Below are 16,361 nucleotides of genomic sequence, written 5' to 3' on the forward strand. Positions count from 1 at the left end.
GAGGAAGAGAGAAAGAAGGGGCCCTAGAGCAAATACAACAGATGGGAAGGACTCCGTAGGACCTAAAGAGAACAAAACACTCCCCTCCAAAGGTACCTGTGTGAAAGACCTAAACAAATATGAAAAGGGCAAGAGAGGCTGGGTGGCTGGAAGCACTGGAAAATCACATCACTGTGTTGTCTGTCTGCTGCTTGTCAGGACCACAGATTTCTAAACGCCTCTCGGCTCATCCAAGCATGTGGTCCACCATCAATAGGAGCTGGTGAAGGATGTAGCCTTGACATGGCTTATAAGAAAAGCATTATCATCCACACCAGTTGGAGAATATGTGTCATAAATGTTAGCAATAACCAAATTTATGTAAGTGTTGCCCTCCCCGTGATAGTTTCTGTAGAGTTTAATATCGATGCAGCACAAAGTGGGAATCGGGGCTCTGGCGTCTAACCCAACTTTGTCACTTAACCAGTAGCATGGATTTAGTCAAATCTCTTTCGCCCCTCTGGGATTTGCCTTGCTTATCTATAAAATTAAAGTGTTGGACTAGATTATCTCCAGAGTCTCTTTTAGGTTTGAGAAGGGCACAGGCTATGAGATTCCCTGAGCATCCTTCGATTCGAAAGTGGTGACAGATTAAGGAAAAGACGAAGTCACTGTGGCAGCAGGGACCCAAAGGCCTAACACCATCTCAGTCTTAGATTTGCTTTCTGGTTCTGCGCAGTGCACTTGCCCTCTCTGATCCTCTACAGAATTACCAACAAACAGACAGATATTTTTTAAAAATTTTAAGTCCATCTCTCTCATGCAGGGATGTGTGGATTATTCAGTGAACAATTCTACCATTCTCAAAAAGTTAAAAATACTTGAGAGATGCTAAAAAAAAAAACTTTCAGCCAATGGGCACAATGAGGTTGTAAGAAATTTAATCAAATTAGTAAGAAGTAAAAGAAAAATTGTCTCAAGTTTTTTAAATACCAGAGTTTGCCACTGGGACGTGGAAATAATAGTTTGCCTTTGAAATTATATTAGGTCTTAACTTTTAAAATTTCCATCTCAAGATTAACACCAATAAAAATTCTGACCGGCTGCTCTCCCAGAACCTTTGTCTCTCTTCCCAACTCCCTACCCCACCCGTTGCTCCTGCCTCCACCATCCCTGTCTCCCCGCCTCTCCTGTTTCTATTGCTTAAGTCAGCAGAATAATACCTTTGCAACTCAGGCAAACCCTTTTTCTTAGCAAGACAATTTCAAAAAGCCCTATACATGCTAGTTATCTGAAGACCTTCTAACTAGACTCCTCTTTGACATCACCAGCATGTCAACCTAACCCAAATCTGTGTGCGATTCTAAGTACAATTTAATTACAAGAGAACAGTCTCAGGATGTGCCAATCTATTTAGCTTGAGAAGGAATGATTCTAAGGAGGCCGAGTAAGTTTGCAAAATTGCTCAGCTGAATTCAGCTGCTTTCCATGGGGACTTTCTCTGGAGGAAAAGAAAAACAGATAAAAATGTAAGCCTGGTGCCAGTGTAATACAATGTGGGGAATCAGCTCAGGGAAGGAAATGATACTCCAAGAAAAATGCAGTGAAACTTTAGGACCCAATCTTCCATTTTCCAACAGTAACATATTTAAGTATAATCTCTAACTTTAACACCCAGAAAAGATGTAGCAGACACTTGGCTGTCGGACTATAATAGTGAAGGAATAAAAATTATAGGAGTGGACTGTATTCACCCCATCTGAGCCCTTCGTAAAATTTCTCTTGGTTAGCCAAAGCTAATTCTTTTTTTCTTTCTTTCTTTCTATTTTAAAAAGAAAAGGTCTCATCAAGATGTCCTAGTTATTCTTTATTTCATTTCTTAAATGACATTCCGTCCTCAAGCCAGCAATAGTAACATAAGCAAAGGGAAATGGAGAGCAGAAAACATTCATGAACCCACATTCCCCAAACAATCGCTCTGGGATCAGGATGCGGGGAGCTGACATGAAGAACCGGGTCCCTGAATTACTCAGATAATAAGCTCAAATCTCCCTTCCTTTGCTATAGAGACAAGGCCTGAGTGACCAACTTCAGGTTCAGCTACTTTCATGAAAAGGCTTTTTAGGGTTATTTTCTAACAAGCCATTCTCCAAGTCTGAAAGTATTTTTAAAAACTGAACAAGACTAAAAAATAGGAAAAGATGGGAAACAAACAAAGAGAAGAGGCAACTGAATTGGGCACTAGGTTAAGGTTGTGTCCCTGACAACCACGGGGAGGCTCCGAAGTACTCTTTTTTTCCTAATGAATGAAAATGAAGGCTCTTTCTCGGCTCCTTGTTTGGCTTGCTTTGGCATATTTTATTCTGGTCCTTATTTGGAGAACCTTTTACCTGAAATACTCTCAGTTTGCTTACAGGCCTCTTCCACCCTCCCTGTCTCCTCGTGGTGGTCTTTGGAGAGGGAAAGAGAAAAAAAGCAAACCAGCTGGGGATGGGTGGTGGGAAATATGAGAAATTTTCTCCCAATCCTGAATCTTACCTGCATTTTTTCAGAAAGGGATCAAGATGGGGGCTATGCAAAGGAAAAAAGCCCCAGCCCTGGACAACAGGGTGTCCAGTCAGCCAAACTCCTGCTCGAGACCAGCCACTGTGCCCTTTCCCCTCCAAAATCGTTTTTAAAATTCAACCCTCAACTTTCAAAAATCTGTCTCTAATTTCAAACTCAAATAAGCGCACAGCATGGTGGCTTTTGTTTTGTTTTCTTCTCCCCAACTCCTCCCTGCGATTGCATAACAAAAGTGTCTAAATTCACACCATCTGGCCGATAAAGACACTGGCCTCACTGCCCGGCTGGCCCATCTGATTAGGGCCCCGTCTAGCCTGCGCCTTGTGGCGAAAAGTCACAGCTGTGGGGTTTGCTCACGCTCAATACAACTCTGTTATTAGCCAGCTGTAGGCCTTGAGACGACTTCTGTTCAAATTATAATATCTTTTAACCCTCTGAGCATTGAGGGCACAGGGGTGGCTGGCAGCGACATAACAACTAGACTTCTTGCTAATAATTGGCAAAATGAACTAAAGCAGGGAAGAGGGGAGAGGAGACAATTGGGGAAGGGAGAGAAAAGTTATACCTAAAAGAGATTTATTTTGTTGCCGCCTCAAAGCTAAACACCAGTTTATGAGCTTTTTTTTTTTTTTAACTAGATTACAGAACACAAAACCATTCAGGAAAATTCCCAGGTATGCCCAAGAACACCATGCAAATGAGACTAAGTGTGTGCCGTACCCACTGAGAAACAGGGCATCTGATTCATCCCTTAATCACTGACTGTGATAACTGACTCTTAAAATGTGAGAGAAGGAACTTTTTTCCCTGAAAAAAGTCAACCAGCTCTGACTGACAGATTGAATGGGAACTTCCCTTTTAGCTGCATCCAATATTTGCCATCTCATTTGCCCAGCTCATCCCCCAAAACACACACACACGCGCGCGCGCACACACACACACACACACACACACACACACACACACACACACACACACACACTGCAGACACAGTACCCATCCCATGGATCATTTATTTACCCACAGTTAATATTTGTTTTAAATTCTAGTTTGGGAAGAAAACAGCAGAGCGCCTTCCCAGGTCTCAAATGCAGAAAAGTTACAGTACATTAAATTTTTATATTGTGTTACTAATGCAGACTAAACTAAAGGCTTTAAAAATTGATGCTGCTACTTAAACAGCATAAAATGAGGAGGATTTGATTGGGCTTAAAAAATAAAAATGTCAGCCTTAACTACAGCTGGATAGGGCATGCAAGTATTATTGAAAGTGATAGGTATAATTCTTCAGACAATGGGCCAGATTTAGGTTTTGTTTTCTTTCCTTTTAAGAAGATAATCTCTCCAAACAAAGACATTTAAAAGTAGAAAGAAGAATTAAAAAAAAAAAAAAAACCTGCCTTTCACTTAGCCAACCAAATAAAAGTGTTCTATTTAATCTAGGTACTACATGCAAGTTCATCTTGGAATTGTATTTTCTTTCTGAATGTACCTATCAAGGGGCCCTGGGATAACGGAGTAGCTATCTGCTTACCCCATTGTCCCACACCTCACCCAGCTACTCAGGAGAGGAAGCCTTGAGTCCCCTCAGCTGAGGCCACTGGCAGAGCTGAACTTTGCAGTTGGCAAAGTTTGTTTTTCTAATACTTGGTCAAAACCAAAACAAACATGTCTGATTGTTATGGTTTCTTCCTGACTGCGTGGGGAGGGAGACAGGGCTGCCGGGAGCTGCCCATAAAGCAGTCCAAACTAAATCAGACTGCCTGCAATTACCCAAAGTCTGGAGTTGGAAGACATTCACTGAAGCAACAGTGGAGTAAGGAAGAATTGAGGCTTTCTCCCCAATCAGAGATTTTGGAGGAAGAAAAATGTGCATGGAAAAGCATTTAAATTTTTATAATAAAATAACCACCTCTTCCCAGAGTTTCCTTTCTATAGCTTTTCTCCTTTGCTGTGGGATTCCCCCATAACCAGCACATATTAGACACTCAATAAACATTTATTGAAAGAATGAATAAATGTACGGGTTAATTTTTTTTTTTTAATTTTCTTCTGGTCCAGCAGAAGAAAGGACTCGAAATGGACTGGTCTCAGAAGAGAAGATGGGAAAAGGTGTAGGAATTCGACTTAGACTGCACCTTTCACAACTTGGCCCTCAGAATACAGCTGTTGCTCCAGACCTCGTACCTCCCCGGTTGGGATCCTCTCCCCCACTTCCTCCCATCCACAGGTGGTGAACCCGACTGGTCTTTCTAGCCGGTAGTTCCTCCTGACCTAAGAAACTCCCGTGGCTCGGGAAATCTAGGAAAAGCAACTTCCCTGGAGGAAGAAAACGCTTCTGCATCACAGACAGATCTGCCTCAGCTGCGGGGCAAGGGGTAGCGCCCCCAAAGCGGGCCGTTCCATCCCCTGCGGTGGTCGCCCGCCCAGACTGCCAGTCGTTCCACGACCTTGACTCGGTAACTCCACAAGTGGCCCCTCCTGGGCATCCACCCCTAGCGGGTCGGACCGGCAGGCCTTGGACGGCGACCGACTCAGGGAAAGCCCCCGATCCCAAACTTGACCCGCGGCTGCCCAGCCCCTCCCTCCCCGCGCGGCCGCCGACCTTCCACGGAGCACAGGAAACTCCTGAGACGCCTGGGGGTGGAATCCTGAGTGGTTCTGGGTTTCCTTTTCGACTCCCAACCGATCTGCTCTTAGAATCTGTCTTTTAAGGAGGCAAGCCCGGGCGGCGACGCCCTCTCCGCGCGCCAGCGCTCGCGAAGGTCGGCGCCCGAGACGCACGCGAGCCAGCGCGCCGGGCGCGGCTCACCTGCCCCGCGCTCCGGCAAAGCCTGCAGGAAAACACGGCTCTTACCTGCACATCACTTCGTGTGTCAGGAGAACTCGGCACATTTCCGGATTCTTATTTTGTCCCTCGTAAGCTATGGGCTGCGAAGGGGGCGGGGGCAGGGTGGGGAGATACGAGGGAGTGGAGGGACAAAGAAAAGGGGACTTAAGAGCGAGCACAAAATCGGGGTTCCTCTCTCTGCCCGCTACTTCCTCGGGAGCGCCCGCTGGCAGCACAGAACCTGAGCTGTGTGGCCTGGTTAACTCGAGCGAAAGAGTAAGAGAAAAGTTTGCCCTGGTGAGGACGTATTTCTTGCAAAAGGGAATGTTTGTGGGGGGGACCGAATCTCCCAATAATTGTTTCCCCTCTTCATCCCTTTGCTCGCCTACTCCCATCTCCAGCGTCTCCCCAGCCAGAAAGACAGGACAATGGGGGAGTGAGAGGGAACATTTATTTTTCCGGAGCAGACAAAGTGTGGGTTTCTGTGGAGGGGCTGTGAAGACTGACCCAGGAAATCGCGGAGGGTAGGGGGGAGGGCAGAGACAGGCCAGAGGGGGGAGGGGCGGGACGGAGGGCCCCACCCCCCACCCCCGCGAGAGGAGGAACCGAGTGGACAGCCGGGCTCACCTGCTTGGTGACCGAGTCGATGAGCCTTACGTACAGGTCCTGCTCCGTGCGGACACCTGCCGGGGAGGCAGGAGGGCGCGAGGTGAGGGCCGCGGAGCCCCGCCCGGGCATCCCAAACCTGTCCCGCCGTGGGGCCCGGGCCCGAGCGCAGGCGGAGCCGTCCTGGGGGCAACCAATCGCCCGCCCCCCGCCCCGGCCCTGAGCGAGCCTCCCGCAGCCCTGCTCTCCCCAGGTCTGGAGCCCGCCTGCCCTGCCGGTGACCGCGACAAGGTCAACTGCCTTTCTTGAAAAGAGGAACAAGCGGGCGCCGCGGGCACTCAGGGCGCTCACCGTTGCTGTAGAGGAGCTGTAACTTGTAGTGGGTGCCATTGTTGGTCTTCTCGTTGCCTTGTTCCTGAAAAGACAGAGTCCCTTGCTTTCCAGCCCCCAAAAAGGAGAGCGAGGGGGCTTCCTAACCCCCTTCCCACTACCTTTCTCCCAGTCACCGGGCAGCTTTGAACAGCCCCCTGCCCAGGTCCGGGTCACAGGACAGGAGCAGCTGCCGCTGGCCAAGCTCCAAAACTTTCCAAGGCTCGCGGTCACTTGACCCTCTCCAACCGTCCGTCCCTCCGCCTTAAAAGTGCCCTCAGAAGCGCGACCCCGGAGCTGGGGCCACCGGACACTATGTCCAGGCTGCCTTTAAACAGGCCCCAGCCAACCTATCGGGTTCTGCCTGTCCTGCAGAAAGGTGAAGGGACCTGTCACTTGGAAGAGCAGCCTTTGGCCCTGTCCCACCAGGACCGCAGCCTAGGAGCCACTAGCTCAGGGACACAGGTCCGGGTTCAAGAAGAACCTTGGGAAGAGCTGGCTCCAAAGCTTGAATGGTACAGCTGAAGAGACGGAGGCCCAGAGAGAGAGCAAGAGACTTTCCTTTCCTCCCACATCAGCTTCGTTTGAGATAAAATCCAGCGCCCATACCGGGGCCTGGGCCGGGGCAGGCACTGCCTTGGGAACCAGAGGGGAAGAGAAGGCTGGGGGTGGAGGGGCAAGGCTGGGCTATGGGTTTCCACCTGGTACCTATCTAACCCACCCTGCCGCGCTGGCAGGTGCCAATAATAATAATAATAACCCGGAGAAGGGCAGCGGCGGCTTTGAGTATACGTTTAAACTATGCTCTAGTTGGAAGGACTTTGCTCCGCGGTCAGTCCGTGCCCAGGCTCTGCTAATGATCCGGAAGCCGGGTGGGCAGAGCCACAAGCGCTGCTGCAGCGGGAGGTGCGGGCGGAGAGTGCCGGCGGGAGAAGCTGCGGGGAAATCGACTGATTTAAGGGCTAGGGGTGAGAAGCCTCGATTTATCATCCCTGCTGATGTGAGCGGAAAAGTGTCGGGAGTGACAGATGGGCTCTTTAGTGCTTTGCAAGGAGGTAGTTATTAGGCCGCGAGGGGAAGAGGGGGACCTCCGCTTACTTTGTCGTTCTCCACAAAGTCTACGAAGGCGGTGCGCTCTATCTCCACCGGCTGCCCCTGCCTGTCGTAGAGCGCCAGGACGAAGTGAAAGAAGTTGGATTTCCTCAAGTTGGAAGGAGGCTGCTTCTCAAAGTGGGCCCGGGACAGGGCTACTCCGCTGCGCACGAAGAGACACGGGGGACACCAGACACGGGGAAGGAGAGAAAGACACGAAGTTACCAACGCGCCCACGCAACATCGCAGAGGGTCAAGGGTCCACGTCCCGGTCCAGGCTTCTGGACCCCTCGGGGGCTTTTTTCTATTAGGATTAAGAAGCGGGGACTCCTTAGAGGAGCCACAGTAGCCACGGGGGTCGGGTAGCAGGGCCCACGACTCTGGACTTGGCCACCGCCAGCCGTTCCAGCCTCCGGGCATCTCATGCCCAGTAGCTCAATGTCCGGACTTTAGTGGAGACCAAGGGATCGCGACTGCAGGCCGAAGCCCGGAGCGTCCCCCCACCCCCCCGAGACGGCGGCCCAGGTCTTGTCGTTGTGCCGCCCCAATCTTCTTCCTCTTCCCTCCGCCGACCGGGTCAGGATTCGGAGCTGGGCCCGAGGGGTAGGGGACTAAGCGCCTCGTTATTTTTGAACAAGTGACCCTTTTCCTTCATCTTCATTGGAGTGACCTGTCCTGGCACTACTGCCCACAACGCACCAGCCCCCAAGCTATCTCGGAAAGACGGTGGGAGAGAACCCCCTGGGGGCGGATGGGATGCCCAGAGGCCAAGTCTCGGTCCTACAGGGAGAGGCCTCACCTCCTGCTTCCCTCGCTCTTCCGAAAAGTTGCGCCTGGGACAGCGGCAGGGCAGAATCCCCCTCGGCCAGTACTAGCGATCGAGGACCACCGCGGACGACATAATACTGAGGACCCCGCCCCTAGAACTAATGAGCTCGGAGAAGCCGAAAAGTTGAGGCAGAGCGCGTCCTCGCCTGGGGCCGAGAGTCTCCCCGCTCTAGCCGCATCTCTGCGCGGCGCCGGCCAAACGCGCTCACGGCGAAAGCCGTGTTGGAGGACCCGGCAGGCGCCCTGAAGCGTGTTGAGTATGTGCACACACCTCCCTGCCGACCTGTCGCGGCCGGGAACAAACTGGCCGCCAGATCACATTTAACGGGAGACTCGGGGTCCAGGCGAACAAGCAGATGGAGCTGCTCCGGGCGCTGGGGTCGCGGGGCGTCTTGCCCCAGGGCGCGAGCACTTTCCCTCTTTTGAAGGGTGTAAAATTTTGACTAGACTCCCCCAACGGACAGCCTGTTCCAACTTTAACAATTACTTGATCTCGGAAAGGAGGAAAGTAGGGGAGGTGTCTTTCAGGAGCTCGGCTAGGGAACTGCGCCGTGGAGACCGGTCTGCGGCGCTGCCTGGTTTCCCTCAGCCTGCAGCCCAGCGAGTCCCCAGACGGCCGCGGAAAGCCGCCGCCACGGCGTGCCATCGGCTGAAGGACACAGGCGCCCCCCCGGGCTCGGGCAGGAGGGAGGGAGCCGCCGCCTGCCCCGGTCTCCTGAGCGATGCGACTTCTGCTTCCTCTCCTCCAAGGGTGGCGGCCCGGTTCGCTCTACCCGGGACACCTAGAGTCCTGGCCTGGAAAGGAGTAATTTCTCCGCGTGATGTCGGGACTGCGAGGGGGATGGCCAGGAGAGTGGATAGAGAGGCGTCAGTGGTGGGTAGAAGTCTTGGGGGTAAGGGGGCTGTCTCTCGCAGCCAAGGTCGTGGAGATCACAAACCTCAGCTCAATAGCGGTGGTGAGGGAGGGGAAGCAGAAGGTCTTCACGGGGTGGCAGCCTAGACAAGGCGTTTACTACGTCAGCAGGAGAATGCTCGCAAACAAAGTCAACTTCAGGGACCAGCAAAACTAGAGGCTTGTGACCCCCTGCGTTTGCGGTGCGTCTCCTTTCTTCCGTGACTCTTTCTACTGTTACTCCTTCGTCTTTTCTCTTCAGTCTCTTCTCTGCCCTCACCCCCGCCTCTGTGCATCTAGTCCACTGTTTGCTCTCTGCGCCCGTACCCTCCAGCCTGCCCCCCTCCCAGGGCACCCGGCGGCTCTGCCTTCCCGGGCAGGCGCTCCGGCCTCTCCTGCTCCTCTAGCCGCCATCTGGCCTTGGGCTCTCGGCCTCCAAGAATCGGCCGGCAAGATGCGGGAGGAGAGGCGCTCGTAAGCAGCTGGGCGAAACCCGGGAGTCGCCGGGAAGCCGGCTCTCCTCCAGCGGCCGCCGCTGCCGGCTCCGGTCCTCACGCTGTGCTCCAGGCTGGGCCCGTCTCGCAGAACTAGGGGCTGAGCTAAGAGGCATCAGATACTACTTTGTTATTTTTCCTCCCAAAGAGTGGTCTGTGGGGAAGGAGTGGGGCATCCAGGCAGTTCAGAAACTCGAGTGTTGGCTGCGGGGTAAGTGTTCCCCTAACTGCAGCGACCTGCCTGCCGGAGGGCGAGCCCTAGCGCGCGGGGCCCGGGCAACAGATGCGGGGGAGAGAGAGCGATCGCGAGCAAGAACAGCGAGGGAGGTGACACACACACAGAGAGAAAGACAGTGAGAGCGGGGGAGCGAACAAGCGAGAGATTGCGAGCGTAATATTGTGCGGCCGTCTCGTTACCTCTGCGCAGCGACATTGGCGTCCACCACGCCGACATTCCGGACCCAGGACCTGACCGAATCCATCTCGGCGCCCAGCGATTTCTCTTTCAGAGCTGGTCCTCTTCCTAAAGTATCTTGGATCCCAAACATTTAAAAAGTCTGATCTACTGTCGCTTTAAAAATGAGTTACAACGCTGTCCTCACTGTTCCCAACGTTGTCACCAAACCGTCTCCTCCAAAGCAATCCAGGAAAAGGGATCAAGCGCCGAAGTTTGAGTCTCTCTCGTGACAAAAAAATTTAAAAAGATAACCCGTCCTTTGCTTCCACGCGTGAGATGCGGACTGATGTAGTTAAAGTTTGGGTTATATCCTCCTTAAGTTCAGATCTGCCGCCTCAGGCCCTCCGCCCTAGGTCTCTCGCATCCTTCCAGTGGCAGCGCTGCCTCCAGAAAGTGATCACAATTTTGAAGCATCACCTGTTCTGGGAGAAACAGGAGGAGATTGATGGCTGCCTAATCTCTCCCCTTCCTCCTGGTCCCCCACCCCCCCTCCCTGCTCCTCCCCACCGCTCCAATTTAGAAAAAAAAAAAAAAAAAATCCCCAACAGGATCAGTTGTGAAAGGAAGGGGAAGACCCGGAGCCGAGAGGAGGCGGTGGCTGCGAGCGCTGCGGAGCCGGGCTACAGCCGCTCGCCTGCCCCATGAATGGGTTACTACGGCCCGGGCCGCGGAAGGCGGAGCCGCGGCCCGATAAGGAGCCTCATTTGCATGGACGCTCGGGATTGGCCGGCGCTGGGCAGGCCCGGCCGACGTCCTCTGGCGGCGCGCGCCCCGCTCTGCGTTGCCTGGAGTCCGGGAGGTGAAAGGGGACAGAAAGCTGCGGGCCCTGGGTCCTAGCCCGAACCCCATGTGCGTGCGTGAGATGAGGGCCCGCAAATCCTGCACTGAAGCGGGGTAGCCCGGCCCTGCCGGCTGGTACGCGCCGGCTCAGTCTGGTCGCGGGAGCGGGAGGCTTCCATGGATCCTGCCTCTAAATGCAGATTTTTGTAGCCTGCGGGAGGCGTATTCATTCCCGGGGCTTGGGTTCTGAGTGCAGGTTTGTGAAGAAGCGGAGTGTGACCGCATGTACTTATGTTTGGTGCAAACGTTCCCGAGAGCAACCCAGTTTCCCTGGACGGCTCTCCCAAGTCTCCTGGAGTTACTTGGTGACACTCAGGTTTTGTGTGCGGTTTACAAGTTGAGAGACAAGGATATATGAATGAAGGCGGGGGTGGGGACGAACAAGGCTCAAGTGCTATTCAAATAAACAGAGTGTCGGGGGAAACGGTCAAAGAGCTAAGAAAAATACCCCCGGGCGGACGCGAGCGGGAGTTGCACCCGTGCAGATGAGAGGTTGCTGACAGATCGTGGCAGGCTGAGTGCTAGAGCTGCCCTGCCTTGTCCCGGGAGCCCCCTCCTGTCCCCCGTCCCCACCCCCACCCCCGCCCAGTTCTCGAAGCCCGGGGGAGCCAGCAGAGGACCTGCTGGGAGGCAGCGGGGGAGTCAAGGAAACTTTGCCCAAGGCGCGCGGTCGCCGCTGTGCTGGCCGCGGGCTGATGATGGCCGGGAAACGGCTGCAGCTCCGCTAAACAGCTGAAACTCTAGGCGTCTTTTTAACTACGCCGGGCAGCTCGCAGTGCCTATTAAAATTCCTCCTGGCTGGGTGTTATTTTCTGGCTTCTCCTTTTGTATTCTGATCTGCGCATAGATCTGCTACTGAAATCTAGAACACCAGCGCGAAAACAGATTTGAAGACAATGAATGCAAATCTGTGCTCAAAGACCATCTGCCGTGGAGGAGACAAATCAGCTGTTCCGCAGTTCGAGCGACTGTGCCCGAGCCTCCCGGCCTCATTACCGAGAGGGCCTTGGCGAAAGCCTGGATTTCATTCAGGAGACTTTCCCCCCCAACTTAGGACTCAAATTTGAGTGTGAATTGACTCCCGACCAGATCCCATAGGTGTGTAGGTGAGCGCTCACAAATGAACTGCGAGAGTTTGCCGCTAGAGGACACAGCGCCTTGCAACTCGTTTGCCTGGGCGGACAGGAAGCTCGCACTTTCAGAAATGCCGCTCTCCTGAGAAAGGGACGGATCCGCGCCTCCGCTCTACCCCTGGGGCAAACCGCGACCTGACTGCGGGGACGGATAGCGCTCAGGAAGCGCATGTCTTTACTGCGGAGATTCTCTTGAAAACCGATGGGGAGGAGGAGAGGGTGCCCTGACCCTCTTTACACAAACCCGGATCCTGGGATTGGGGTGGTTGATGGTGGGGGTAGAGGGCGTAGAGACCGTGAAGTCCCCTCCTCTGGGTTGTGTGGACTGTGGCACCCCGACTCCAGGGCTCTGGATTGGCCTCATTGGACAAGAGGGGTAGAGAGAGCCATAAGGGCAACTGGGCATAAGAATATGGAACGGGACTGTTGTAAAAGCCAAGTAAGACAGGAGTTGTCCAAAGAAGGAGGAAGGAGGGTGGGAGAAAAATTGGGAGGATGAAAGTTACTACCTTGTTTCAGCTAGGCAATTCTCTATTGTATGCAGATTTTACGGGTAATTTCAGTCCCTGCAAAAACTAACCGCCCGGAGTCTTCTACCCTGGCCCCACTCTGTTTGTAAATCTCTCTGAACCTCAAGTAACCACCTACCCCCATCCTCATCCTCGGGCTGTGCCCGGCGGAGCCAATGGGCTCCTTGGCGGAGAATGTTGAACAGCCCGTGAACCCCTCAAGACGTGTTGAGGAGCCCGGCGATTTTTTTTTTCAGGGGGCCTCTGACCTGCAGCATCTCTTACCGGGAGAGGTACGGGGCGCAGCCCCGAGGGCCCGCGAGGCAGCCGTGGGCCCGGGCCTGGCCCGGACCGTCTTCCCCTCGGGTCCGTGTTGGCTGGGGTTAAAGGGCAGACCCGGGGTCGAGGACACTGGCTCTCCTCTCCCGCAACCGCTGCTACCCAAATTTGTGCCCCTCAGGAAGCGAATGAATGGGTTCTTTCTCCCGGGTCCCTGCTGCCCGCCCCAGACCAGACCCACTGCACCCCACCTCCCAGAGACGGGTTCAGGGGCCGTTGTGCTCTGCCGGGCGGCAGTTTTAAACACCGTGGCCCCGGAACTATGACCTGGGTGTAGCGGGGAGCCGCACCGCTCCTCGCGGGCTCGACTACCGCCCTGGGCGATCGGGGCGAACGGCCGCCAAGATGCCGCGGGCCCTGTGGGCTTCGAGCCGCGGACGCCGAAGTTCCCTCCAGGCTGGGACGGAGTTCCCTGGCTAGCGCCGGGAGGGGGGTGGAGGGGGCCAGGAATGGGGGAGCAGCCTCGGGCCCGGCAAGGCGGCGCTTCGGCCTTCGCGGAGCAGGGAGCGTCTCTGCCCCCCGAGTTGGGTTTAATTAGCTTCGTGTGGGTATTCGGGAGGGGTGGGCGCAGAGTCGGCCACGCGCGCCGAGGAGGAACGCGGGTTAGTGACGGAGTGAGCGGCGGTGGCTGCGCCCGGAGGGTCTCTCGCCTCTCTCTCGCCTCCGGCGACCCCCGAACAAACCTTTTCGAACACGCCACACAAAACCCGCCCTGAGCCGCACGGGGGCCCGACAGGCGCAGCTGCGGCCCGGGGAAAGCCCGGCCCGGCGGGGGCGAGGCGCCCGCGCGCGCCTCCCGGGCTCCGGCCCGCCAGCTTCGTTCCGCCCCTGGCCGGGGTCGAGAAAATCCGAGATGAACATTATTAAAATGCTTCCCGACCATCTAGTTACATAAAACCGAGGCGGGGATGGTGTTATTCCGTCTTTTACCCTGTCCCCTCCTTTGTTCGCTCTTCCCAATGAACCCCCGGGTATTTTCCCCCGTTCATGTTTCACATCTGCATCTCGGTGCGCTATGTTCAATTTCCTCCCGATTGGCTGTAAGGCCCATTTCCCCAGTCTCTCGGTCCAGTCTCCTGGGCGCCGCGTCTCTCCTCCGGGTCAGAGGTTCGAGCTTTTTCTTAGAAAATTGCTCTCTGGGCCTAGTTCTCGTCCAGCATGGCCCTGAGGTGAAATCGGAGGTGTGAGAACGCTTCCCTCCCACAGCCCGACCTCCACCCCCAGCCCCAGACACACACGCGGCGCCTGGGTCTAAGCAACCCGACGGACAGAGCCTGACTAGTACCCAGGGAATGAGATCCACAGGGACAGTCAGTCTGGGTTTGATAAATGAAATTAGTAGCAGTCTCTTCGGACGTGAATTTTCAAATTTGTTTGTTTTAGTTGGCATCTTTGATTTTTATTTGTCCGAGTAGAAATAGTTTTGTCACCACCTCAGAACCCTGACTAATATTTAGCTCACAGCGCTTCGTGAAATAATCTTTTTAAATATCCATGTCTCCTCCCTCCCACTTCAAATTTCAACTTTGCATCAGTTAAATATCCAAATCCACTAACTCCATTCCTAATGTCTTACTGAAATTGGACTTGAATGCTCCATAAATGAGAATTCCCGGGGACGGTGGGGAGGGCGGGGGCGGAGAAACTACGGTATTCACAAATATACTACAAATATTTCACGAGGACTCCACCATCCATACCGTACAGAGCCCTTTTAGGACAATTTGGTAAGAATTTAGATTCTCTTCCTGATTTGCTTTTACATACTGAAGGGGATTTTACATACTGAAGAGCCACAGAAATACTGAGGCGTCGAAAAACACTTTCTAGACCCACGATGTGCCACCCAGGCCAGTCAAAATGGACTGAGGGAGCCAGAGTTGTTTCTATCCTAAACTTCTATGCTAAACAACTATCCTAAAGTTGTTTCTATCCGACAACTCCAGAAAATCTCTTCCTCCTCTCTCTCCTCTTTTTCTTCCTCTTCTTTTCTCTCCCGCTCCCTCTCCCCCCTCAGAAATACCCTTCCCTCCCATTTCCTTGTTCCGGGAGTGCAGAGCGAGCGAGGGAACCGAGGCAGAGATGCGGAAAGGTCAAGAGAACAAATGTTAGAAGCAGCAGCGGCGTTTGGGCGTTCGGAGCGCGGACGTCGGAGCAGAGCCCGCGGTGTGTGTGTGTTGGGGGACAGGTGATCCGTAGAGAGAGCAGTGCCTGGTGCGGCCTCCACGCGCACCTGGAGACCTGATTTCCTGGGTGCGTTGGGTGGCGTGCTTGTCAAGTCCCGGGTTTGGGCTGTGCTGGGGTAAACCAGCCGGTTGCAGTCCCTTCCAGGAAACTGCGCACCAAGGCGGTGGCATCTCCGTCACCGAGGTATTAAGGCGCAGCGATCTAGGGGCGAATTGACCCTCACTAAGAGGCCCAATCGAGCAAGTCTCCACGCAGAATAGGGCTGAGAGGAAGGCACAAACGAACGGAGGCAGGACGTTTACCCAACACTGCCTGGGAGCCAGGCGGTGCCACGCACTTTCTCACCCTTAAACTTGACAGCCACACTTGAAGCGGGACCTGTTTGCCCCCATTTTACAGTTGAATGAAATGAGGATGGGAGATGACAAGTAGCATCTCAGCTGATAAGTAGGGAACAAAGACCCCTGCCGGTGACCCACTTCCAAGGCAGCACAATGGCGAGCAATTTAAGGCCTTTAAACAGAAAAAGTTCAATGTGACTCCTCCCCGCCGTTTTTCGGTTTCTCGGCTCAGTCGAGGGGAAGATAACTGAGGAGCTCCTCCGAAGTGCCCCCCTCTTTTCCTAGCGGTCCCCACCCCCCCGCCAGCCGGCAAGGGGAAGCCCTCGAGACCCGCCAGCTCCCTCCCCGCTCGCTGCGGAGGTGTGAACGATGTGTTGATTATTCACATTTTTGCCGAGCGTACACTCCGCCGCGGCCGGCGGCGCCACATTTCGCACGTGCACGCACGTACCCACTTGTACACGCGCGCTCCGCGGACCCGCGCTCTGCGCGCAGGGGCATCGCGCCCCCCACCCCAAGGACCCCCTCCTTGGCTAGGGGAGGGGTGACAATAGGGTCCCACCCTCCCTTGCACAGGTCGCCTCTTCCTCCAAGCCCCAGAAACACAGTCTTGGCTTCCAGATTCAACTTTCTTCTCCATAATACACTTGTCTTCCCAACTCCCCCTCCTGGATTATGTGGGGGAGGCGGGAGTGGGTACAGCTACAGATTGGCACCAGCTAGAATATCATTCCACTGGGCACCAGGCCACCTCCTCCTCCAGCACACAGATTCCACCGTCACCTCCACGCACACCACACACCTTGGCGACAAGAGAGAAAATCGGGAAAAGGCACTTGAGTAAAAGGCATGCTTTCACGTTGTCCTTAACGGTGTAAACTGGACTTCTAGCTCTGGGAT

General features: G+C 54.2%; 1 protein-coding gene across 1 annotated transcript in view; it reads right to left on the reverse strand.

The window, feature by feature from the left end:
• EBF2 (EBF transcription factor 2) overlaps positions 1–10,565 on the reverse strand; it is a 194,055-nt gene extending 183,490 nt beyond the window's left edge. Inside the window, exons 1-5 of the mRNA XM_007127693.2 lie at positions 10,073–10,565; positions 7,448–7,604; positions 6,332–6,395; positions 6,002–6,057; positions 5,402–5,475 (exon numbers count right to left, since the gene is read on the reverse strand). Coding sequence (XP_007127755.1) covers positions 5,402–5,475; positions 6,002–6,057; positions 6,332–6,395; positions 7,448–7,604; positions 10,073–10,203 — 482 coding nt within the window. The 5' untranslated portion in view covers positions 10,204–10,565. The remainder of the gene's footprint in view (positions 1–5,401; positions 5,476–6,001; positions 6,058–6,331; positions 6,396–7,447; positions 7,605–10,072) is intronic.
• Positions 10,566–16,361: the final 5,796 nt, after the last annotated feature.

The sequence above is a fragment of the Physeter macrocephalus genome, chromosome 9 (assembly GCF_002837175.3).
Source record: "Physeter macrocephalus isolate SW-GA chromosome 9, ASM283717v5, whole genome shotgun sequence".
NCBI lineage: Eukaryota > Metazoa > Chordata > Mammalia > Artiodactyla > Physeteridae > Physeter > Physeter macrocephalus.